General features: G+C 43.1%; 1 protein-coding gene across 1 annotated transcript in view; it reads left to right on the top strand.

Annotated features, from left to right (window-relative positions):
* The window catches only part of LOC138481343 (enoyl-CoA delta isomerase 2-like), a 316,256-nt gene that overhangs the window by 40,432 nt on the left and 248,397 nt on the right, over positions 1-27,427 (top strand). The window contains exon 3 of the mRNA XM_069613445.1: positions 19,755-19,853. Coding sequence (XP_069469546.1) covers positions 19,755-19,853 — 99 coding nt within the window. The remainder of the gene's footprint in view (positions 1-19,754; positions 19,854-27,427) is intronic.

Here is a 27,427-nt window from a genome sequence, read left to right as displayed (position 1 = left end):
GGGGAGGCTCTGTGAGAAGAAAAACTCTCACCCCCGACCCCCCTGCAAACATCAGACCAAAGTAAGCTGGACTTTGAGATGTAGACACTTCAAAGCAATTTGATCCAAAGGCTTAAAAGAACGATCCTAAAACATTTGGAAGACTATAAGCCCCCTCAAATTTAGTTTAACCAAGTGAAAAAGAGTTTAGAGAGTAAGGGCACAGTAGCAAAATTATATGTGCTTAAGGGGGGGGCGTGGAGAGTAACCAGGCTTGATGAGAATCCATCCTACAGAAAGTCTTACCTGAAGATGTTTTGAAAGGTCTTGGATCCAAAGAGCATCTCCCACATCAAAATTGAAAGCCGATATCAGTTGTTTGCTTTCAAATTTACAGGGTGACAAGAACCCTGAACCTCAATAGCTGCTGAAAGGCAGACCTAAACCTCACAAGACATTCCTTCTCAACAGCTATGCCAACAATAACATCCTTCTCAGAAACGCATAAGGTAGGATTCTCCAGGGCAAACTATTTTGAGCCAGTTGAAGATGTAATCGAAGGACAGGTAGGGGTCTCAATAATGGGGGTCCACCCATTGCTACTCCACCGAAAGACTACGAGAAGCACAACAAGACTACGAGAAGCAAAACAAGAAACTCTCCTGATATTTATCATTTGTCATAGATGAACAATAAACTTTATTGAAGCTAATGTGAACAGGATGCCCATATGCCCATATCTCCCAGGCCACTATGTTTTGGAACTGTATAAAAATCCTCCTGTAGTCTGAGCATGGGAATATTCTGCTCTGCTCAGCCTGTTCCTAGGTTTAACAGTTAAAAAAAAAGGAAGATGAGATCGATTTCATAGATGGCAGCTGGGATACACAGAACCACAGTTTATCAGCAAGGCTCTTCAGATAAATAGATGGACTGCGCCTAAGGGTTGATAATATAATTTTGTATTGTTCAGGACATCATATTCCCTGCAAAAGGGGAGGGATGTTTGTTGCTCTGAAAGATGTGAACCTTTCTTTCCATTTAGAAGATCTGATGGTTTCCTATGGATACCAGCAGCTCTCGGGTGACCAGGAATCTGGAGTTGCCCCATGTCCTTGATCTTGACATACATGGTGTTAAATGACGGTTTTGCAGGTTCTAGGCTCCTCACCTTTTACAAATTGATCAAACACAATGGTAGCTGCAAGTGGAGCCAAAACATAACTTGAATAATTTGGCAGTCCCTGATTCTGAAATCTAAAGAGATGGGAGATGAGGATCTAGGGATCTAATGTAGCACTGGTTGATAATTCGGTCCGATGAAGCCAATGACGAGCTGGATCTAAGAACTGTGGCAAAGGTACATTAAGCAAACTGGGAAACCGTGGAGACCAGGAGAACTCCCCTGCTATGCAGTGTATTTGGATGGGTTAGGTTGGGCGGTTGGAGCTTAATGGCACTGTGGATCTCTGCGCTAGAGTATGCACATTAGTTTATCAATGAATAGTGTATATTTGTCTGCTGTTGTAGTTCCTGCTCCCTGAGCATGGGGTTCCAAAGGGACAGAGCTCCTGCAGTCCCAGTTTTGGGAAATGTATGTTTTTTGTTTTGTTTTTGGGGTTGGAACCCTGTTGTACAGTGGCGCAGGATCTTGGGTTAACCTGTCTCAATTTAGAGTACTCAAAGTTCCGTCTTTAATGATAGGTGACACCATTTTGTGCTTTGAGATAAGATGTATTTATTCTACCAGATGGTCATTCACACGTTAGCCATAAATATTTGTTACATATGTGACGTGCATCTCAGCGTACATTTCTCGGACTTATGTCAATGCTAACTAGGTGATCACTGTGACAAAAGTGCTCCACTTGCCCCGCCGGGCATGGAAGCTGCTCATCAAGACCCATAACTTGTTATTTAAGAGATCCATTTCAAACCGGGTTCTTCCCGAGTCTACGGACTACAACAAACTTACTGACCCTAACAACCATTCTAACCAACGCAGTGCAAAGGAAACCACTGATTTATGCAGCTTTTATTGATTTTCGCACAGCATTTGACTCTGTGCCTATGGAGATACGGTTTGATAAGGCCAATTACCCTTGGCATATTTTGAAATGGATCATTGAATTTCATACAAACACAAGCATCCAAATATGGTTGAATCAAGCAGGCCTCTTGTCTAGCCCTATAAATACTGCTCGTGGTCTAAAGCAAGGCTGTCTGGTGGCATCTGCTCTTTAATTTCTTTATTGCAGACATATCCACCCACTTTAAACATCTTACTTCTGACTCCCCTATATTAAAGGCTTCCGTGATTAAGTGGTTGCTTTATGCTGATGATATGATTCTCTTATCAAAAACGCCAAAGGGACTGAGTTATGTTAAAGACTTTAGAACAATACTCAAAAGTCAATTGTATCACAATAAATACTACTAAAACCCAGGTAATTCAATTTAGACCAATAAAAACGCAGCGACTTAATTACAAAAGACTGCAATACAAACAGTTACACACTATATTTATTTAGGGGTGATGATAAACAATCATCCCAATGATAAGTCATATGACGAACATATAAAAAACAAGCTAACTCTAGCCATTTCTCAGACTAAATTAATAGAGCACATGTATTGTAATTTTTCGATTATGCCCCTTATAATTTAAGATTAAGTCATACCAGTGCTCCTCTATGGGGCCGAAACTAAGATGGGGAAATCTCCAGACTACTGGACTAGAAAGTCTATACTGGGAAAAAACCTTGCGTCTTCTCATGTCTGAGCCCATTGCAATAATTTGATATGAATTGGGGCTTATATCGCTAAAAGCCATGTATAACTGGAAATTGTGTGCATTATACAGGAAAATCATCATAAATGAGAGTGACAATGGATTGTTTCACATATTGTCTGCATATATGGTAACCTCTGATGGCAAATTTCCCAAAGCATGGCGAGCCGAAGCACAAACAATTATGAGTAATGCTGACATATCTATTACCCTATTGATAAACCCTGATAAGGCTAAATCAAAAAGATGGGACTATGACTGGATATGTACAAGTGAATGCTGTTTGTTGTACAAAAAAGTATACACTGCACCGACTAATAAAAAAAACGTGGGGAAATAGCGTCATACCTATTAGTCGCCCAATCATCAGCAGCGTGCCAATTCTTTGCGCTTTAGGCTCAATGTATGGACAACGAAAGTATTATTGAGATGGAAAATAATAATGTTAAGTGAATTTATGTGCAGATACTGCAAAATGGAAAAAAACTTTATTTCACCTGGTAACTACTTGTGAAACTTTGAGCTCCAAGAGAATTGGGTCCTTCAAACACGTTTTTGTTAATTATAGAGATGTCTGCACAGGACCTCTGGAACCATCTATTTCATGCCACTAACAAATCAATTATGTATGCAGTTGTAATGTATTTAACAAACCTAGATCTGCAAAACGAGTCAGAGAAGGAAACCAACTAAGACAGAATGATATAACCGTGTAGAACGTTGATGTGTCTTGTGAATTATGGGTTTCCTTGTACATTAGGTTCTATTACATTCACAATGTGTCGAGATTAATTGTTGTTTTTACTTTAGATGCATGTTAAGTATTTGGTTTAATGTTTATTTATGTGAATCAGATTTTTAAGTTTTGTGATTTTGATGATTTGTATATGTTGGTTCCAAAAGGATTTTATATATAAAAAAAATGAAAGGTTGATATTTTATCAACTAAAACAACCTAAAATAAAAAAAAGAAACACTTGTCAGACGTTAGCATTTTAGGTTGGACAGAGAAGGGTGAAGGAAAAAGGTGGACATGGGGAAAGAGAACCTTGGAGCCAGAATGCTTTAGGAGATGGAGGAAGAAAAGGTGACTGGTGGAGCTTGGTGACTAAGAAAGCAACCACATGCCATCGGGAGTCCCCTATGCTGTGTGTGCAGACTTCGCCACGCATGCGCCACCTCGAGACACTCACTTCGCCTTGACTAAGGATCTGAGTGCCACCCTTCGGCTGGAGATAGTTGGCACTCCCCGCATGACACATCAGACGGCATACAAAAAAGATATGCGGTCACGTCAGCACTTGATGCAATATTGACGCCATCACACACCATGTGACCCTGACGTGATCTCTTCTCGCTTTCAATCCAGCAATCTGCTGACAGGTCTTTATCTGTATCTATTTGAACACATGACGTCCTCCATTTCGGATCGTTGCCCATTGCCCGAAGGTGCCCTCTTCTCACTAGTGATGGCGTTTTGAACTGTGATCGACCAACACTAACCCACCCATGTGCCTACAAGGATCACAAGTCCTGATGAAAGTTTAGAATTGTTCTATGAACTTTGCTATTTGATGACCTTTCTTTAGAACTAAAGTGTCCGAACTCGAAACAACGAATACAGTGTCGACAAGCTTTGATATGTGCTATGTATTAATGTACAGCTCATTATACCGAGCACTGTGGTTGAAATCTGAATCAAATTTCATATAATGATGTTTATTTTCTTTTATTTACTTGTCTACAATCAAAAGAAAAATTTGGTTTTTACAAGAGATCACATCCCATATCTCGGGTGTGAATAGATCATCAGAACTGTTAAATTGCAGAACAGATAGGATCAAAAGAAGGATAAAGAAGAAGACAGTGCAGCATGAAGAGAGATGAGATGTAAAACTGCATCGTGGAGATTTTGTTAAATGGGACCGAGTGCAGACCCACTCTCTGGTGCTCGCTTAAGAGCCGCCTCCCAAATGTTTACAGCCGCGGTTGCCCATTTAGTTTTTTCGCCTGCCACCAGTCTACACCACCATGTATCTTCTTCTCTGAGTGACGCGTCATGCATTAATGGTAGCAAAAAAGCTTCACGCAAATATGCTGTTTTTGCACAGTTTAAAAGTAGGTGCTTTACAGTTTCCTCCTCTTGAGTCTCTGGGCATAGTCTGCATGTTTTTATGGTGGATTTTGACCGGATGGCTTTGATTTCCTCAGTTAGCATGAGATTAAGCCTCAATTTCATGAAGTTCTTCTGTAGCCTTTTGTCAGGGAATTGTATACAGTAATTCAAAGGTCTGTTCAGCTTGTTAGTAGTTGGCGGCAAGTGAGCAAGTAATTTATTTGCCGTCGCTGCCTCGCATGTTTGAATCCAGTCCTCCTGGGCTATTTTTCTCTTTAGCTTGGCAGGATTGTGGATTAGGTCTTCTGATGTACAAGCCAAATCAGCCTGATGTACAAGCCAAATCAGCCAGATTTCCCTGTAATTCTTGCTCCCATTTCTTCAGAGCGATGCAATGGCCTTGGGTAAGTTCCTTCTGAATTGCTTTGAATAAAGGTAAAGCATCTGGAGAAATGATTTTACACAGAAGTCTCATTTGGCTTTGCTTGACTGACGCTTTCATCGATAGGAGGCCCAATTCATGCCTGATAGCTGAGATAGATGTTGATTTTGGAAGGCCCAGTACTGCTTTTCACAAAAAGCCCTCCAATTTCGGCCATATCGAGTCTTGGATGTTTAGTGCTGCATCCATTGCGTAGATCATTGATGGGACCACCTTTTGTTTATAGAATTGTATCGCTGGTAGGAGGGAAAATTTTCCGTATTTCCGATCAACAAGTTTGGTCTGTTTGGTTAATTTTATTTTCAGCCACAAGGCCAAATGTGTGGCTTTTTCTGACCGCGTTGCGTCGAACATTATCCCTGTATTTTATACTAGCAACTGTTTCAATCTTCTTGTTGTTCAGGAATAATGATGTTTATGTAATGTTTTTTATGTTGTCACTTTGACAATCTTTTTATAATAAAATTGTGTGCCTCACTAGTGTGATCTTATTATGTTAAACTAGGTTTCAGAACTGTGTCAACCCCTGCCCAGCGCCACAAGGGAGAGGTAGCCTTGACTCACTTCGCTTTGTGTAATACTCCTAAAATTGGAAAGGTCTTGCACCAGCAAAGGGATCGTGACCAAGATAATAGAGTTGGGTCTCACACAGTTGGTTCTTTTCTTTTAAAGGCTTTCTGTCTATTTTAAAGCAAGCGCAGTCAGTAAATTCATAATCTTTCAATGAAGGACGAACCAAGAAATGATTGTCCAAATATTGGATAAAGATGGACCCTCTTTGAAGAATACCGATTGGGTAAACAAGTGAAACCATAGCGGGGTTTGATATGGATTGGGAGCTATTTAGCTCCTGCAAATAGACCAGGGGAACCTGACACCAGCAGCAACATTTGGCTCCTGAGGCAAACTGGTGCCATACAGGCATACACATGTGACCTTAACTTTCTGTATCTGGAGAAAGTGTATAAATAACCACTACAGCCAACTAGAAGACATTTAAAGCACAATGACTTGTATATCATTGAGAGAAAGGTCATCTCATGCAAAAGATTGATTTTAGTCCCGCTATCTACTGGTTTTCTAGGGGGCTACTAGATAATGGTCAATACACAGGAGCTAGTTTTAGCTCCTGCTTATGAAATCATACTTTTGACCCCCTGAATACCGCAAGGATTTAGAATTAAAGGTGAAAAGTTACTGACTTTCCAGATGTACAGATATAGAAAAGAAACATATGGATCCACTTCTGTAAAGTGTGTTGCAGTAGCAGGAATGAAATGTAGAATGGTTACATGATTGGGAACATGGAAAGACGGCCAACTGTTTCTGTCCCAGGTTTTTAGACTGGCAAAATAGGAATATTACTGGGGATATTACATAGCTGGTCCATGGATCTGGTGGAAAAATCTGTTAAACATATTTTCTGTTAGTGACACCACGGTCTGGTGCACTGTGGTGTCACTAACAGAAAAATGTTTTTCCACCAGATCCATGGAAAAGCTATGGGCTCCGCAGTGACTACCACACTAGCCGATTTGTATGTACAGGTCCTATAAAGAAGTACAATTTTGACAAACGACAATCCTTTCAGAGACTGCATTAAACTGTGGCGATACATCAATGATGTCCTGGTCATCTGGAGCGAAGATGTATACAGTTTTGAGAAATTCTTTTGAGTGGTTGAACAATCAAAACCCATTTCTCAAATGCACTTCGTCATAACAAATCTGAAACACATTTTTTATACCTCACAATTGTGGCAGATCTAGTTGAGAAAGTACTCCAGGTGAAACCATTCCACACATAAAACACACACTTCTTTTGTTTTCTAATTTTCATACCAGGGAGCACCTCCCATTCAGGCAATGTTTGCGCTTAAGGCGCAATAGCACCACACGCAAAGTGTTTGAAGCTCTCAGTCTGAGCTCAAAACTAGTACATGGAGGCTACCGTAAAATAATTGTCAGGAGAGCACGTGAAAGGGCCTCGAACAATAACCGAGAAGCACTCCTTGAATATAAGTGGAGGGATGATAAAAACGATGACATCATGTTCGTCAGTACTTTGAACCCTTTGTCTAATAAGATCATCAAAATCATTCGAAAAAACTTCCATAGTTGTGCGGATGAAAGAGCTGCGTGAACCAACCTCGCTGTGCCTACAGAAGAGGCAAATATTTGAGAGTTAATTACCAGAAAAGGCATATATGGACAAGCAGAAAACCAAATTACCATCATTGAACAATGAGGTATGACTAGATCTATGGGCAACAGCCAATGTGGAATTTGCAGTTGTTGTGCACAGACTAAGAGAACCCGAGAAGTGAATATTGGTCTAGTGAGACCTTGGCAACAGAGTCCTAACAATTTGTAATACGACTATTGTCATAGGAAAGACAGAATATCAAATCAAGACTTGTATTGGTGAACATAAAAGTTGTGTAGGAACAAAAGTGCTAACTGCCCCTTTAGTGGGATGTTTTGTGGCCTCCGAACACCATTGTGAAGAATTTTTCTAACTACAAGCCATTAAACTGGTTTGAATGTGTGTGTAGAGTGGCGTGGCACAAAGTGCCCTCTTGATATAACGGAATGCCTGGTGTTTTGTAACCGTAGTTTTCAATTTTCCAAAATACAATGTGAACTTTAGTGTCGACAATATGTATGCTCCCATAGATATCCCGTCTGTGTGCATGAGATGATGTATATCATACCATACTTGTTAAAGTATAAATTTGGGGCAAACTAGGTCAAGATTGTTGCTGGATATAGCGGACCACTAGCTACTAAACATATCGTTGACTATATGTCAGAATATCACACAAGCAGCCTTCAATGTTTTTATTTTTAACACTTGTAGCTGCTGTGATTTGTAAGTTTGGCAGTTGTAGAGAACTGAGCATGCATATGGATGACTCAATGTATCGGGTAAGATATTGCTATATATTCTAAGCAATGGCTGAGCATGACACGACGTGTTGCAATAGTCTTCTTCACTACTCTCATTTCAGTGATGGGCTTTTTGAACTTTGCCATTTGTAGATATTGTTGGTCAAACTACTCATTCACTGAAAGGTGTTTGGTGTTCCTATAATCGTCTACAGAATATATATTGGAAGCTTAGTTGTTGCATCACTAGTTGAATTTACCAATACAGATTTTCTACTTTAGGTTTAGGAATCCTAGGACTTATCAGTCATGCCATATGGATGGAATCATCTGAATCTAGTTGTATAATCCCTTGTTTTGATGTTCATATCATTTTTCTGCTGTAATTGTTCTATAAGACCCCAGAAGAAATTCCTGTAACATTCAACTTACACCTATGGAACGAAACTGTTGGGCTAGGTGAGCTACAATATAGTAGCCAAAACAATTTATGCACGTGGTAAGATATAGCTACATTCAAGTAGCTTAATGATGAGTGTTGATAATTGAATCAGTTCCTGGATTTAAAGGGGATGTCCAGATGTATATGTTTCACAATGATGATTGGTGGGAGTGTTTTTGGAAGAAATTGCGGGTTTAAGTGGAACTGTTTTGTAATGTTTTTTTCATCCAGTCGTTTTATGAGGTGCACAAGATACTTTAATGTTTTTATTGAAGCCTTATGTTTTTATATCAATACTTGTGAGATGTTTGATACATGTGTATATGAAGATAGGACTTGATTCTCCTGTTTGAAAGTGTAATTAGCAAATATGCCTCCTATAGAGGATAGGTAATACTTGAACTCTTAACGGCTATTTAGTATCCATTATTACGATCCACACCTGCTGCTAACATTACGAGAGAGGATCTGTGCATGTTGTGTTTAGTGGTCTTTACCAGGGGTGACCCTCTATAAATACCCTGGTGTCTCTGGAAAGTTGTGTGTGCATCTCCAATATACTCGGTTTCTTGTTTGTTGGCACTTTTGTGTTGATTCCAAGATCGTGGTATCTGCATTGTTTATGGATCTACAGGTCCACCTATGTTCCTTTTCAATCCCGCCACCACTTGGCTTTTGTCCATGAGTACGTCTCGTGTCTGTCTTAGTTTTTCTCCATTTCTTGATGCCGTCAGAATCTTCCCTCTGGTTCCTTATACGACGCCCCGTGTCCTTTCCCTCCTCAGTACATGCTTGCGGTTAAACTCTTATCTTGCAGGTGTTCTCTTTCCACAGTCTCCACCTCTTTCCTTTATTACTCTGCTGTGGGCCTTCCCTGGTGCAATGTCAGCCCTTTTCTTTGTTTTGGGCTCTGTATTCCTCCAGGTAGGTTTCTCCTCGTCTCAGTATAATGTTGTCTTTCCTTTAGGGATAACTTGCATTTCCTGGTTACAATGACACATCTTGGTATGTTGTTCATACTTTTCTTCGCTGGATGTTTTTAGAAGTGTATTGTTAGTAGTATTCTTGAGTTTCTCACAAGAATGGGAGCCTGTCTCCCGTGGAGGTCCTAATTGTCTCTAACCGTAGGAAGGGTATTGCAGGGTCAGCTCACCTCTCTAGCCTCATGGGGAAAGGCTCCCCAATGGGGAGAAGTGACGGATCTTTGTGATTTGTCACACATGACTCAAACCTTCTTGAGGTTTCATTTGTTAGGGGTACTCCTTGCAGAGCCGGAAAACCTTTTCTTTTTTGAGGGGACAGCCAAAATTGCTAATTCTGCTTTCTCTTCTTTAACTACTCCAGGTGTTGCCATGGGCAAATTGCAGAACTCTGGTCTTGGAATGCTTTTTAATGGTTTCTGCGTACCAGTCGAAGAAGAATCCTACTGTTTTTTGTGAACCCTTGATCCTAAAACCTCTACAGTTCCTATAAAGTTAACAATCCTATTGAGATCAAGTGTACCTTCCTCTGGACAGTTATTTGTGATGTCACTACATCTGAAATACTGGCAGTAGTCCAAATATGTGCCAGACTTGGGCAAATAATGTGTGTACATAAAATAAGCTGGACTCTCAGGTGGAAGTGGTACCTACTTTCTCCAGCATGGGGCATGGATTCACATGCTCATGAATATTCCCAATAGTCAGGCTGGGAATCCTCAGTAAAAAGAAAAACAGTTTCAGTTTTGTTTTTAAAATGTCTTTCTCATATAAACCAATCACTGAGCTCTGGGTCATACTGCCCCCAGCCAATTATTGCCCCCTATCTAAGCCCCTCCTCTGGCAGCCATTTTAAGATTTTTACTGCATGCTCAAGTGTTGGGAGTCCTCATGGTTTGCTTTTGGAGCTTTTCTGCGTTTTTTCGCTTTTTGGATAGGAAAACTATTTTTGGTCAATCAAGCTTGTGTGCTACATGGATTTTCCAATTAACAGTGACACTTTGTTCGTCATTTTACATGCCCCTCAAGTGCAGAAATTGTCAGGAGTTTGTCTTGGAAGCTACCAGAAGTTTCTTCAGGCCTACACCGCATGGATCTTTTCAGATGAGAAGGACAGCGCTTCCCTCTTCAAGCTGTGCTCCAGCTGCAGTTTGCGGAATGTGTTCACGGATGACCTGCATTTCCAGTACTTGTATAGCCTGCACCCGACGCATAAAGAAGATGGTGAAGCCACGGCCGGTCTCACGAAGCACACACTTAAGGATCGGCACGTCTGGTTGGTGACGTGGCTCAAGGACATTGCCTCCACCCCAGGTGATTGACGGGAACATGCCTCTTCCGGATCCAGCCAACCTGAGCGGGCTTCTAAGTCTTTTGAGGGCGCTCCATTAGTGGGGGCCCAACAAAAGGCCAAGTCCGCTTCCATCGGGGTCGCCACTCCTGCGGGTCCCGTTACGGTCAGGGCGGGTTCATCATCTTATTAGGCATCGATCTCCAGCCACCGCTCTTCCTCTTTGTCAAAAAGGAAGTCAGCTACCCCGGGAAGCTGCGGGAGACGCCGGAGAAGCCCGAGCAGGAAAAGGTGTCACGGCCAAGCAGGGCGAAAGGTCTGACCTGTCCCTGAAGACCCAGGTGCTCCAGGCAAAATGGTCCTCTATCGAGTTGGTGGTGGCCTCTCTTTCGAAGGCAAAAGGGGCTGACCTGGTCCAGGGTACCCCGACAGCAGCCAGAGTGGCTCTTCCTCCCAGGAGGGAGGCTTCGACCAACCCGGTTGATAAGACTCTGGAGAAGAGGATGCCGGACCTCTGCCCGAGACAGTCTCGACTGCCCCCAACCCCCCCCCCCCCCCCCCCCCCCCCCCCCCCAACCCATCCACCACCAACCACCCTTCAGAACCCAAAGAAAGGGGGGACGGCAGAGAAGAACTCCAAGGAATGGACATTTTGTTGTCCGGCGAGGAGATGGTTTGCGTCCACACAATTCAGGGTGATCACAATGAGGAAAATATTGAGATGACTCCCGCCGGAGGCAGCAATGATGACACCATCCACATGGATGATGACTTGGGCGGTGGGACCAGTAACACCTGCCACGCCACCCCAAACCCCTTGGTACCTCCTAGAGACCTTTCGCAGGGCATCCTCTCAACCCTCCACATGCTGGTATCGGAGATTCAGAGGAGGATGCCGACAGCGGCACCCCTGCCAATGACCCCATTGACTCCGGGGGAGCCTCTGGTGAAGAGGAGGAGACATCCTACACCTTCATTCCAACCGTTGCTGCCCTTCTAGGGGGGTGGGCTCAGACACAGCGACGACTGACGGATGATGATGGCGGGATGGGGAACACCCTGTCTCCACAACCAAGAGCTTTTCCACTGGACAAAGTGGAATCCTTTCATTCCATGATCGCCCCTGCATCAGATTTTTCAGCTTACCCCTGAGGAGAAGGAGGGCTTCCTGTATCAGCGCAGGGAGGCAAAGAGAAGACCATCCTGTCGGTCCCGCTCTTGGATGATGTTTGGGATGAGGGGCTGGCACTGCTGAGGAACCCCACCTAGGGTGGCGGAGTCTGCACCCAAGTGTCAACGATCTCAACCATCGCCGGACTGTCATGTTGGCCGCCGCCAGGAAGAAATTGTCGCATTCGGGGTGATCTTCATCCACACCCATGGACAATGAGGGGAAGAAATTGGATTCCATGGATAGAAAGGTCATCTACTGTGCGGCAAACACAGTCAAGGCGGCCAACGCCTTAGCGATTGTGGCCAGATACGACCAGGAGCTTTGGTATAAGATGGCTCCACTCCTGGATTTCCTCCCTGATGGAAAAACTGGTTGAGGCTTTGGAGATCCTCCAGGAAGGCGAGGTGGCGTCGGACCACGCCATCACAGTGGCCCTGGACATTGCGGACACAGGGTTCCGCCAGATGAGGAAACGGGGTTTGTCTTTGCCGTTGTGGCTGGCTCAAGTCACCAACTTTCGACAGGAGGTCCAGACGAGGGTCCTGGACATGCCGTTCGATAGGGACAACTTGTTCGGGAAGGCAGTTGATGAATCCCTAACAATATGGGGTTTTGGACTAGTGGACAGAGGATGAAAGGACACACGACTATTTTTTTTTTTTTTTTTTTTTTTTTTTTTTTTTTTTTTAACTTGGTTTGTATTTCCAAATATTTTATTCCCAAAAACTTCTTGTTTAATCTTGTTTATAAAAAAAAACATAATATACTCTAGCTCATTCTCTCACACTCATTCATACTCCTTTTCTTAAACTGAGTCAAAAATTGGTTTAAACACATCAGGTAACAGTCATAAATCTGTTACTTTTCTAATCATTAAAGGTCCCTCTATTGGTTCGAGGTGACCAGTCTGTATGCGGTTGTTCCCACAGATTTGACCCGTGTTTCAGTTGCTCTAGTCGAGCATCATCAATAGTGCTCTCTTGATATCGCAACCTTCTTCAGGACAAAACAACCAATTTTCTTGCATGCATATCGGGTTGAGCCACACAGTCTATAATAATAAAATACATAAAGACTATATCAGTGCTTTGTACTCCTGTCATCCTCGTTTTAGTTATTTATTTTCATATTAATATAATGTACTGAGTTGACCCATGGGTGGTACTCAGTCTAACTCGCCTCCGAAACTCCTGGCAGAGGTAGTAAGTAGGTGGTAGTTAAATCCGACACATGTTCAATAGACTGAGGGTTACTGTCCTCTTCCCTGTCGGGTAAAAAGCAAACTATCACCCAACTCCTGTTAACATCATTCTTGATCGCAGAATATGCAGAGAAAATGTCAAACCAAGAATAGCGCAATGTTTACATTGGTCCCAAAAGGAGAAGGAGAAAGACAGATGGATGTCTGACTTACTCAAAGACAGGAATGACCCCCTCTCGCACTCCTGGTGTATTTTCTTGTGTGCTGTGGTATCAGTTTCTTAATCTCAGTCGGAGGGTATGGGTATGTAACTCCTCATCTGTCTTCCTTATTTTTAACTCCACAAGGTTTTTTTTTCAGTATTGATCTATACCATACAAGTTTTATTTATTATCAGAGTTGGCACTATTAGCCCACATTGGCTCTATTAGATGCTTCAGTGCTCACATACGCAGCGCAGGACCTCTCCTTCTATTTCAAAATAGATGAAGTAACTACTTATTACATCCGCCTATGTTTGGAAGTGCCTAATCTAATTGTTTAGCAGCGTATCTTCCCAACTCTTTAGTTCGTTCGCTACATATACCTTACTTGTAGGTTATAATTTTAAATTAATGCGGTATATTTCTTCAAGGTGTTTTATATTGTCACACATAATAGCATTTCTAAATATGGGCATTTTCTGTGCGTTCTCGGCTGCTTATCATTCCGGTGGACTCTTAAAGTCTGCAAAAAATGTTGCCTACTTATTTGGGCTCGCGTGGGCTACTAATGATACAGCGAGTCATAGCAGTAATATTCTTAAGCTTACCTGTATTCTTGTGGACATAGCCCCTCAGTAAGGATCCGTACGGCGTCTGAGCAATGCACTGTTCGCATACTCATGACGTTGTATATTTGGGATGCGAGTTCATGGATACAAAAAGAGGAACTGGATCCTCCTCCATAATGCCTGTCAGGCGGCAAGACAAAGCCGCAGTTGAATTCAATATAGAAAAGTGAAACCATCACATGTGTTACACCGCAATTGGTAATAATTGTTTATATCTAGAGTATAAACGTATCTTCTGTCTGAGGTTTGCACTACACTCGACAATTACGTTAATGCACCGTATCTATTATAGCTCCCATCAATTTGGATGGTTATGCTTCACCTCTGTGTAATGAATTAGACATGTGCATATTGTAAGCTTACTGATTAGAATCACAGTCCATCATCTTGGTCTCATCTTGATGTTTATGATCTTGTTCGGCATACATAGACTTTATTTTACAAGGAAACGCTATTTTAGGGTTTCCAGCAGACATAAGGTATCTTTTTTTTAAAAATCTTTTTATAGTCTTTATTTTACAGAAAGTGCAATTTTAAGATTTCCAACAGACGATGAATCCCTCAAGTTCATCAGGACGGACACAGAGACAGCCTGGTCTTTGGGCACGCTGCAGCAACATTGGTCGTTCTTTCGTTCCTCAGGTCTTTGAAGGGTTTCAGCAGGGGCTCATCCTCTTACCGCCAACCCTCCCCCTTGCTCCTCAACCGAGGAAGCCTACGGGGGTCCCTCTAAGGCCTTCGGAGGTGGCAGGTGTCGCCAAGGAGGCACTTTGACGTACAAGCAAGATTGAACCGGCCAGGACGGCCGGCCCCCACACATGCAGCCCGGTGGGAGGCCGGCTGGGGCCCACACCCGTGCAGCCCGGTGGGAGGCCGGCTGGTGAACTTTGGCAGCGTGTGGGAGGTGCTGGATGTTCTCACCCATGGACACACCTTGGAATTTCAACGAAAGTGTCCACGAATACCACCGGTGGCCAGGCAAGAACACATCCCTCAGCTGCTGCTGCAGGAGGTCTGGGTCATGTTAAGAAAAGGGGCGATAGACCTGGTCCCGCAGTGTCTCTGGGGCTCCTGAGGTTACTCAAGATACTTTCTCGTAAGAAAGACCGGGAGCTGGGATGGAGGCCCATTCTCGACTTACAACTCAAGTACAGCAGGGGGACACCAGATCCCCCCCCCCCCGGCGCTCTCCAAAGAGGCGGAGTTGTGGTACTGGGCCGTCACACTGCGGCTGTTCCTCATTCCGTTTCACCTGGCAGGAGTAAAGAACACCATTGCCGACTCTCAGCAGGGAGCTGCTCTCTTGCCACGAGTGGGAGCTACGGCAGGATCAAGTTGACCACCTTTTCCTCAAATGGGGCAGTCCCCAGATCGATCTGTTTGCGATGAACACCAAGTGCCGGAGGTTCGCCAGCAGGTTTCCCCAGCTGGGGAGTATGGGGGATTCTCCTTCCCTTGGGAAAGCCTGTTTTTATAGGCGTTCCTTCCATTGCCGCTACTACTTAGAGTCATCAGTCAACTCAGACAGTACCGGTGCAGGATGATCCTCGTTGCACCGGCGTGGCTGAGGCAGATCTAGTATCCGGACCTTCTCAGTATGTCCGCGTCCCCTCCAGTCAAGCTGCCAGTGGTTGCGGATCTTCTTGCCAGGGAAGGAGGAGCAATTCTGCACCACGACCCAGGATCGATGGTTATGAGCTCCCGGCAGACTGCAGGGAGGTCCTTGCCAAGGCCAGGGTGTTGTCGACTTAAAGTGCTATGGACACAAATGGGAGCAGTCCAGAGTCGGCCAAGCAGTGCTGCTCAACCTGTTCGCTTGAAGGTGAGACTGGTGAGGAGGTAAGAGATTGCTTCTGTTGAGCATTGCCACCTCCCGTGGCTGTGTATGTATGTACTTCTATGTATACTTTATTCATGAGCATGTGAAGCCATGCCAGACCCCATGCTGGAGAAGAAACCAGTTACTTACCTGGAACTGTTCTCCAGCATGGATCTGGCATGGATTCACAAGCAAACCCTCCCACCTGCCCCTCTGCGGTTCTCCTCTTGTTCCTACTGCCACTTTACGTGCTACCAAATCTGAAGATGGCTGCCAGAGGAGGGGCTTAGGTAGAGGGCAGTCATTGGCTGGGGGCAGTATGACCCAGAGCTCAGTGATTGGTTTATAGGAGAAAGACCGTTTAGAAACTAAACTGAAATTGTTTTTTCTTTTACCAAGGATTACCAGCCTGACGGGAAATATTCATGAACCTGTGAATCCATGCCAGACCCATGCTGGAGAAAACAGTTACAGGTAAGTAACTTGTTACTTATTCTACCTGATCCCATTTTCACCAGTGTAGACTAGGTTTAACTTTTTAAGGAAGTGTGTTGCTCTTTTCACAATGCTGCGCTATAGTGCAGAAGCACTGCAACACCCAACACTGCTCATGACTTTATCGCTCAGCGACCGCTTCACATAGCAGCCCTGAGATGCAGTTCATCCCAATTATCAGCTTTCCAATAGCCAGTTACCATGCCCCAAGCAGTAGCACAGCCTATTCCCCCATTACTTCAATAACTGTGAGGGTCCTGGATAGGGAAAGATGTGGAACACACCAGCCCACCCCCCCTTCCCCTCCCCCCAGCCCCAACACGGATAGGAAGAACAGAAACAAAAGCCAAACTTTCTGAAACAGTTGGTATATGGTTGGTGGTGGATGGACAGACCAACTCACTTGCACACTGTCACCTTTTGGCATCCATACAGTATTTTCCACTATGGATCCTGTACAACACCTTTCTACCGGTTACCTTTTTTGGCACTCTCGGGACTTAAGCAAGGCTGGCATGAAGTTGTGCACAGACCTTTTCTTTTACATTAATTCATAATAGAATACTGACTCCCTACGCTTGTGGTGTTTTTTTTTATTTTGTATTTACTTGTTAAACATCGTGCATGGGGTCAAGTGCTTTTACCATCTAGAGCTGTCTGTCCACTGAACAAACCGGGTTTTTAAGAGCATTCTAGATCCGGAATAATAGTTGCCAGCGACAAACGCTATAAACCAGAACAAATAAAGAATATTTACAGAACCATCTTCTGAACAAAAGCGGTTCTTTCTGTAGTTGGCAAAAAGCCCCCCTGACCTCGGCGAGATCCCAATTAACAAGTGTCTTACCGTCTTCACTGGTTCCGCAGCGTCCGTGGGTTGTCTGGGGCGTGCTCTCAGCCAGTGGATCTGATGAGATTTGTTGTAGAAGTCAAACTCGAGCCTCGAAACTTGGTGGTTTGTTCCTTTTAATTATTTTAATAACAGCGCTGCATGGTGACCAAAGAAACTTGACGGCATTGGGGAGGATTTTACCCGTTCCAGTTAGTGCAATAGACCTCTGAGGGGCCAGGTAATCATTGGTCCTCCAACATGTGTATCATTATTCGATTAAAGCATACTCTCCTATCACTAGTCATTAGACAAAGTTTCCTCCTGAAAAGGCAAGCGAGGTTACATAAACGTGTGCTGCAGCTAGCTAGTGTGCAAGCAAAATGGGACATGTTTCGAGTCTCCATTCAGATGGCGAACATATGATTCATAATTGAGTCTCTGCAGGCCAGTGCAGACTCCAGGTTAAGTTCTCTTAAATCGGTGTTTTCACATTTTTCATATGAATTCACTTAGTTGCATTTCAGTCTATTCTTTTACACCTTTGGAAACTACCACTGCATTATCCGTGTACATAACCTTTGGTCTGTCTAATTGGTGTTCTAACATTTTGCTGCTTCTCAATGCCGATAGTTGTGATTGGCTAGAGCAGGGGCTTGCTAAGACATCTCACCCTCAGTTAATTAGGGTCAGGTCTACAAGGGTCATACACATGCTTGGGTGTATCAGCAGAATGTCAGTAGGCAGCATCAGTCTTTCACATCACACTTTTTGTAGTTATGCTGTGATTTGGGGCCGAGGGGCGATTCTGATAGTTATTTTGGTAAACAAAATATTGACAAACTGCATATTACTTATCTACAAGAGTACAGTAGACCAGGGGTGTTGCAGCGCATTTGTACTGTTCATGATTTAGAGGTGCATTGATGTTATGATTTGGGGGTGGGGGTAGGATGGGCTAATTGGCTGATAAAACTATTAGCAGGGACCCCTCCAACCTTAGCACTTACATGCATTTTGTGTCCCTTATGCATACAATGTTCTACTTTTGCAGAAGAGCTTGCAACATGTAAAGGGTACACGCAGCCAAAATTGCATTTAAACAATACTCAACTTTTATTTTTGTAAAAGATGTATGCAAATAACACACGCCAGATAGCATTTGCAAAGGGTTCCTATGACATCTGCCTGTTTTTAGTAGGTACTAAATGCAAGCGGATTCCATGGGAATCCGTTTGTTTTACGCTTGTGTGAAAATCTCATGTAAGAGCAACACAAAGTGGTTTTGAAAGCAAGGAAGAAATTAATTTCCCCTTCCCTCTAGTGCTCTAATGCAAAGGTTTTGGCGTAAGGCATGTGTGCCTAATTTCTACAGCTATTTTACAGCTCATTAGGATAGCAAATTACCTCATTTACGTATTTCATCATGAAGTAAATGAGTCGATGGGGCTTGCAGCTAACGTCTTGATACCAGGAAGTAATCTTCGTTACTCAAGTACTAGCCTGCCTCATCACATATGATGTTACTGTTGTCCTGCTTTTTATGAGATATCAATCCTCCCCTCCATGCTTTGGTGTGTTTGGGCCAATTAATGGGGCAAGGCCAGGCTATAAGAAGCAGTTTTTGGTGAAAATAGGGTTGAATGTACTGCAAGTTCATAACGTGTATGTGGAAGGAAGCCTGTGTCCTTCACAAAGCAAGGAATGTTGCGTGGGATTAGGAATCCTTAAGGGATTAGGCACCCTGAAGGATATCTCATGTACTCGAGTCAGAAAGTTTCACATGCTTTACTCCAGTGTGTGCAACTTCATGAAAAGAGAGCCTGAAGTCTAAAATCAAATGCGTTGTTTTTAGGTGACGGTTTAATGTTTGAGACCTTGCTGCTTACCACTGCACGATCTAGTAACTGGCAAATGGTGGGACCTAAGCAACGTGAAATGCCCAAAGAGCTCCCTCAGTTTGGTCTTTACTCCAGTTATTACAGCTGAAGCCTCGTACCAATACAAGTGCAACATCTTGCCATCCAGATGTGCTACTGGAAGCCAAAACGAAATATGGATACTTTGGTTGTATTGCCTTGCCTTCTGTCCTTTTCCTTTTTAAAAATGTGTTTAAAACTTATTGTGTATTAGAAAGGTATGATGGATATGTCCAATGGGCTGGTGTGGAGAAGCTCCATCGCCAGCGTTGTGAAATAAAATTCAGTAGTCACGTGCTCCTCAGCTGAATCTCTGTATTTTAAGTTCACATATTAGTGAATAAAAACGTATCCCACTTATTTACCATATTGTAAGGTCTTTAAAACCTTCTGTTCGAAACCTCAAACACGATTTTTTTCATGATTTTGATACTTTGTGTAAGCTGTATTTCGAGCTTGTACGGTCTGCACTTGGACTAAAATGTGTACATATTTTGTGGATGTTAAATGTAAGTCTTTGTTAGGACATTAAGCGTGTGCTCTGCTTTTTCCTCAGGCAACTCAGGGTCCTTGTAAAGTACCAAAGCCTGGTATGCTGGATTTTGTTAACAAGGCTAAATGGGATGCCTGGAATTCACTAGGCAGTTTATCAAAGGTAACTATGTATGTCTCGTTGTGACGTTTATGGGTGTATCCTACTTTTTTTTTTTTTTTCCCCAGTTGTCTTTTTTATTGAAATCTCAAACGTTTCATAAAATCAATGCCATAACAATACAAGCGAAGTGAGAGAAACATCGAAATTTCGTTTACATTTTTTTAATTCCAACCGCTCCCCCCCCCCCCAAAAAGAAACTTAAGCTAGAGTGTCTTCCATTTCGGACCCTATTCTGATGCTCAATCCAACATCGGTGCAACCTGTGCTGCCCGGAAATAACACTGGATCGATGGGACCCCCAGCCTTCTAGATCTGAGAAACACTTTACAGGGAATTTTAATGTAATGGGTTTGCCCACCAAATGAATTGACCCACCGCCTTCTGTAGTTCTAATAAATCTCGCTCTGGTATATTAATTGGCAAAGCCTGGAAGATATACAGGGGTCTTGGAATTATCATCTTGACTGCACTGATTCGCTCCAGGCAATAGAGCTCCTGCATCTCCCAACTCTGGAGTGTCTCTTTGGTCCCCTTACATAGTGCGGGAATGGAGGGCCCCATAGGTATTAGTGATCCAAACCCCCAGATATGTTATTTCCCAGTCAGCCCACCTAAAAGGGAAAGCGGATTGCAAAGCTTGAATGACTGCAGGAGGTTCCTGTATCGCCAACCCCACCAAATTACGGTGATTTGATGCGGAAGTCTGATATCCAAGCGTAGCTCTGAGTACTGGGAGAGAAGTCGGGATTTTGGAGAAAGCAAATAATATCATCGGCATGAACCTCCAGAGAGTTCCATGCAATTGTGGCTTCTGTAAAGGCACGTTCGTAGCTGCTGTTCAGGGCACCATTCTATAGTGTAAAAGTGCATCAATTGAGCTACCTTCCCTATTAGATGTGCCTACAGGGCCTGCCAAGCTATACAGCGGTCCCTCTCACTATATGCTCTTTCTCCGTATCCTGGAGTATTCCTAAAGTGGCTTGTTGCTGTTACTGGATCCTCCCTCAGGCTGCTGATCACCCTATAATGGTCCCCCGAATCACTTCCTTGCCCGCCTCCCATGTAGTATGAAAAATCGAATTCCCTGGTCTCATCCTGAAAATAGTTTGTTAAAGCCTCTTTAAAAGCTCATATAGAAGAGGCACCAATATCTCAGAGGCCCAGATAAGCAAAACTAAAAGGTGGTCCCGTTCAGTGCAAGCCATTGTAAAGGCTTGTCAAGTGTGCGTCTGAGCTTGGGGTCTCCCAATTGGGCCAAAACAGTTTTATGTAAGCAGGCCACTTCCACCAGCTGGCCCAGGCTCGCAGAGATGCAAAGGCCTTTGCCAGTAATAATTGTAGTAGGAGCCTGTAGGTTGTGTATTGTGTACACTATAGAGCCTCATTCACACCAATGACTGACCGCTTTAGCAGCTCTGTTCCCTCTGTCGTTGCGGGCCGTTGAGTCACTATATTCTCATCCATATGTCTCTTCCCCCCCCACTCCCCTCTCCCCGATTTAGAATGCCAATATTTTGGCTCATTTCACAAAGTGCCCCTATTCATGCAAGATTTTTTGTGCCATTATTTATGCATTATCAGTTTCTGTTGTTTAATTTAGTTAGATGCATTGCTCCCTTGCCCTGACCTTCACACCGCGTAGATGAGCCCAGCTGATCCACATGTGCCAAGAGCGACGGAGAGACCTTGAGATCGCAAGTCCAGTAGAGGGTTGAAGGGGGGGAAAAGTGCAGGGCGAAAAGTGGACGGGTGCAGTTTGGGCAAGAGGGCCTCCAACGAGGTGCCACCAATAATGGGAGAGGAGGAGAAAGGATAGAGCACAGATACCATATGTAGATTTACGAGGTCTGACGAGCGAACGACAAAAAGGGCGTTGGTGGCGGTTTGCCTGGAGGAACCACTAGTATATGTATCAGTGATAGGAAGGCCAGGATTGGAGCACAGGATGTCCTTTTTAAACTTCTTACTACCTGATTTAGTGAGATGAGCAGAATATTCGACAGAGAAGCATTTAGAAACCATAGGAGAGACAGAGAGCACCATACAGTCGTAGGTTGAGGAGAGGAGAGAAGAGGAAGGGTGGTGGAGTGGGCAGGAGGAACACAAGTGAAGGACACATGGAGGAGCTCATGAAAAGCAAAACCCAGAGTTACTGTGTGGCATCCTACAACAGGCACTTCTTCCCAAAAAGTTGACAAAGAGGATATATTTGAAAAGACCATTTGGATGCTATGGTGACCTATGTCGAGCTCTGCAGAACCCCAAAAAAAATCACACCAATCAAAATACCAACATACTATGTGTGTGTAAAAAGTTGCACACTCGACGAGGTGTTTGGCAAAATAATACACTGCTAAAACAAAACATTCTGTTACTTGTGGGGTTGACACAGGTCAGACAATTGATTGTTGCGAGGAAAATCCTACCTACCATAAACCATCAATGCCGGTGACATGCACTGCATATGTGGATGTGGATGTGTTTACGGTCTAGAGAGGGATTTTCAGACACCAAGATTCAGTGCACCTTTGCCTGATGGCAATTATCCATTTGCCTATCAATAATTCAGCAACCTAAAAGGGCTGTGCGGCACCGATGTGACAGGGCAAATCTATTCTGAAATATATCACCAAGAGCAACCTCAGACAAGTCTTATCAATCAAGGTTAAGTAATATAAATGAATGGGAAGGCAAAATGTATCCATTAATGAATCCTAAACTGATTAAATCAGCGTAATTAAATACTTCTTTACACTTTGTATAGCATTGACATTAGTGTTTAATACCATCCAAATGATGATGAAATTCAAAACATTGGGGAACCTATACTAAATGTCATGGTGATGCACATTAAGAACACTGCTGCAAATCCTTTATACCGGGAGGTCAACTGTGCAACAAGTTCATCTTTAGGTGGACAGTGCTTGTTTTGCAATGTTTTGTGGCCTTGTATGTGTCCTAGGAACAAAATCTGGATCGATTCCAGGAGTATGCATGGCCACCTCGGTCAATGTGAGATCTTTCACAAAATCAAATTCCATTTCCTGGTATATTGGTTTGGGCACCCATTGTTTGCTTCGTTTTGTAGAGGCCAAGGTGTAACGAGGCATCAAAGTTTCTGGCAGTTCTCGATTGTTCCTGCCCTACGTTCTTGTTGTGCGCTTATACAGCTAGTAATGTTCTGGCTTGCATACCGTCTATGCTGAAATGCAACCTTTTGGGCTTGTACATTAGGCACATATTGTGGAACACCTCCAAATCTCCAGTATGACAGAATTCTGCAAGTCCCTTCAGGTCTCTTGAAAGAGTTTTGTCATACTCGATCTTCTCAAGAGCTTTGTGTGGAGTTGAACTTGGCACCAACCACTTCTTCTTGCATTCCTGCTCCTTCGATAAAGGTTCATGTGCACATTTGTGAAAATTTAGGTTTACTGTCCATGAGTGAACGTTGGAACAGTAGTGCATAAATGAGCTCCCTTTTTTTTTTTCCAAGTAGAATTTCCACAGACCATCATAAGTTTTTGAACTCCACCAAAGATGGTTGCTGAAAGACTGAGACGCCATTCGGAGATGCCATTATGTATATCTGGTTGTGTTTGAACTATCACTGTGCTGGTGAAACACTGACTTCCTCATTATGAGGATTGGCTTAACATATTAAGACCTCTGATGCCCCTCCTTATTTCTTTTGTCCAGGGTAAAGGGATCTGTCAAAACACACAGGATGGAAGAGGGGACTCCTTACAGAGTGATTTAAAAAAAAAAAAAATGTTTTATGAATATTTTTGAATCCGTGCCTCAAGATTGCTTTTATGTTGTTTTTACACCAAATCTGCCGCCTGACTTCCCGGTGCGTGGAGCGGACAGTCATGCGGCAGATTTGGTAACTCTGCATTCCTGTGGAGTCCCATAGGACTCCATGGGTGGGGGGAGATGTATGCTCCGGCACCGTTGCTAACAGTGCTTGTGCTTCTGTGACTAGACTGCCTACCATGACCAAATCGCCAAGCAGGGTCAGGCAGACTCGTAGTGTTGCGGTCTGGAAACAAGGGTGCCAGTGAGCTTACCGGCACCCTTGTTTACGGACCGCCACACTCGGAATGAGGCCTACTGACATTTGATAGCATTTTCTAATCCATTCCTTTTAGTGGTGGCACAGGGGCTGGCATAACCTCACCTGTCCCTGGCCGACCTATTTCGGAAGCAGTACTTTGAGAATCATTAGGTTTTTTCTGTGCCACAATTTTAGATAAATGGCATCGCTAATTGGTTGCTTTAACACACTAAAAGCAAGCAGGAGAAAAGTAAGAATGCTAGGACTATATTCAACTGCATTATTTCCACGATTGTTTGATTATACTATTTTAATGCCCATATATTCTCTCTATACACTCTATAAGAGAATAGATCTATAAAGGCTATACGAAAAGAGTAATCCTTCTTAATGTGTTTCAATTTGAGTATTCAACACTATATTGTAAGTTTTTAAAAAAAACATTTGTCTTAGTTATACAACTGTGTAGGCAAGCTATTCATAACATCTGATGTTAATCATACCCACATAAACTTCACAAGTTTATGAAAGAAGAAATATTCACAATTATATCAAAGTATACAAATGAACCACCAAATACATATAATTCAGCATAATTCTTTAAAACAGAAATTCTTAAACATCTAAAACTAAAAAAAGATACACCTACAATTATATCACATGAACAAACTTCAAAACCACAATAATATATAATCCCCCCCCCCCCCAATTGAACTCAACATCTGTATACCTAATACGAAGCAGTACACACAGTATCTAGGCCTCAATCATGTTGAAAGGTTAGTTCTATGAACCCACTTCTTCCAAACCAGCTATTTCACGCTCAAAAGCCCACCATACTCTAACCAGAGCGAGCGACCTGGATAGTCTGCAGCCAGAGAGGCAGTTTAACCAAAACACTTCCCCATGTAGGTCTTGCAAACCATCATCAACATGCCTATAATTATTTACATGATGCAGAGACTCAATAACACCAACTCCCTTACACAATAAAGTATTCTATTCCTCTCAGTTAATACCCTTCAATATATAGGGTGGTGTACTTTCTGCATGCTTATTAAATGTAATTTAGTTTTCTATAACGCAAAAGAAGATGGGCAGGGCAGCATTCTGAAGGACAATATTGTGTATTTTTCCTTATAGTATCCGCTGTAATATTATCATTCAACACTTCGATCATTGTGGGGTTAGGTCCTGTGCTTCAACTTGGTTCAGTAGTCTCTTTTCTGGACTCACAAACTGGAGTGCTCTTTCTCAAACCTCAGTTCCTCACTACATCTCACTCTAGTATTTTTCTCGACTTGCTACACACAGCGATTTTATGTCTCCCATTCCTCTCTCGACAGTCATCCGCATGGTACTGCTTGCTTCTCATTTGGCTGGGGTCTTTTACCCATACTCCTCTGTGTTATCTCAATTAGCAGACCCCTTGGTCTCAACCTCAGTGGTTCTGGCAGCTGGACAGATGCCTTGCACAGACTCCCCCCCCCCCCCCCCCCCCCCAAGACTGCTTTAGGCCAATTAACCTGTCTGCAGGCAAGGACACAACTTCCCAGAGAGACCCTCCCTCTGCCTTGGTCACACCTGGAATTCATATTCTCTGCATTGTTTTATCCTGAGCAAACTGCAATGGCCTAAAGATGTGAGTGAATTTGCGAACCTCAATGTTGGAATAAAGAGGTAAATGATTAGAAAGAATTACACGTTCAGTACATTGTGTATATGCTGGCAGGTCTGGTAACCCTGCTGAACCCGAGTCAAAGATGGTTATCAAGGAAAGATGATAACCATCTTTATCATCTTTCCTTGATGATAAAGAAACTACCTCCTCACACACAAATTTGTGAGGAGGTAGTTTAGCATGTTCTAGATGTGGTCTTGGTATTTATACTGCACGCCACTGGCATTTGCTTGGTCTCTAGGCACTCAAGGATCTGAAAGGAAAAGGGGGTTAGGATGTTGGTAAGAAAGAGGGGAAAAGAAAGACCACAAGTTGGGCATAACTGTTGTCTTGTGTAAAACCAGGAGCAACTGATGTCGTTTTTTTAGGTATGTTTTGATTTGTACAGCAGAGACGTTTTACTTCCAGATGGTGGCCTCAAGTCTTTGAGTTGTCAGGATACTTTTGTCGATTGGTGAGGTTTACAAGTTGATTCGGGAGGTGAATAGGTTTGAAGTGTTTAGTCTGGGGGAGAAGGTTATCTCTGGCCATATGTTTTGGAATTTGGTGCGGGAGGATGAAATCTGAGGTTGTTGGTGTGCAAAATATGAATCAAATTTGTGGGAGGATGGTGCTGGAACGAGGCTTAGAGCTGTACTGAAGTAGGCTGGGAGAAGTGGAGTCCTGCTGGGTTAGAGAGGAAATATGCATGTAAAAATAAACATACAACTCTACCTAAAGGAAATCGGAAGCTGAAAAGCCCCCCAAAAATGTTGTATATCTGGAGTTGAAAGTACAGGCAGGTGCAAATAATAAAGTGGGGGGATTAAATTCAACTGAGTAAAAACACAATAGAACACCACCCCCCCCCCCCCCGACCCCGCTAGAAGTAAGTGGTGATTGTTTGCCCTGTGGTTGTGACCTGCTTTGAGACTTTAGGAGATAATGTTGCTTTATAGAATTAACTAACCTTGCGTTGGGAAAATGGGGATAAAATATTCTTTGTATGTGAGGCGTTATATAGCACCTCCAGAATTCAAGTAACTGCGTTGTTCTAGAACCATTGAAGTTGACTAGCTGCATTACAGGAATGGATTCAAACGCACAAAAGGAAAGTCGGACAAAAACACAGAAGATTACTCAATGGAACTGAACTAGGTCACTGGGCCAAGACCTGGATGTTAAAAATTGAACACTTAAAAACTGATGGGCTAGAAATAATTGAGCACTTACTAGAATCAGACATTGAGTAGGAAACTATCCTGGACTCATTGACTGGTGTTTGTAACCACTGCCGTAAAGTTGTTATACAATGGAAATATTGGTGTAGACTGGGCATGCTGGAAAAAACATAGAGGAAAATGTAGGAATGAGGAACAGGCCGGCGGTGTGCCGAGGAGCTGTGCACAAACTGGAACAGACAAAACAATCGGTTGCAGGATGAAGTGCATCAGCAATGCAGAAAACTGGCTGTGAAGCCTTGTTCAAAGTTACCTAGGCTCTGCAGAAAACGGTTTTGCAATAACACTGGCTTTTCAGTTTCACAGGGTTTAAATAGGCAGCTCCCAGGAAGAATAAAGCTGAATTCTCTGACCCAAGTGCAGTTCATTGAGGTTCCGCCACCTGGATGTAGTCTGCATAATCTGAGAAAGTAAAAAACATTGTGGATCACAATGCATCAGAAGTATAACTTGAAATTGTGGAAGGGTTTGTGGATTAGAGCAGGTTCTCAAAGGTTCTGACATTTTTTTTTTGGAGGGAGACCGGCTCCAGGTTGGCAGAGTCCAGACATGCTTTATCACTTTTCTGATTGAATTGTTTCAGAGGAAAAGATGATGTATCTGTCTTTAGTCAATAAAT

Source organism: Ambystoma mexicanum, chromosome 5p (genome assembly GCF_040938575.1).
Source record: "Ambystoma mexicanum isolate Mex_15411 chromosome 5p, UKY_AmexF1_1, whole genome shotgun sequence".
Taxonomy (NCBI): Eukaryota; Metazoa; Chordata; class Amphibia; order Caudata; family Ambystomatidae; genus Ambystoma; species Ambystoma mexicanum.
Note: the sequence above shows the minus strand (reverse complement) of the source record. Positions and strands in the feature narration are given on the sequence as shown.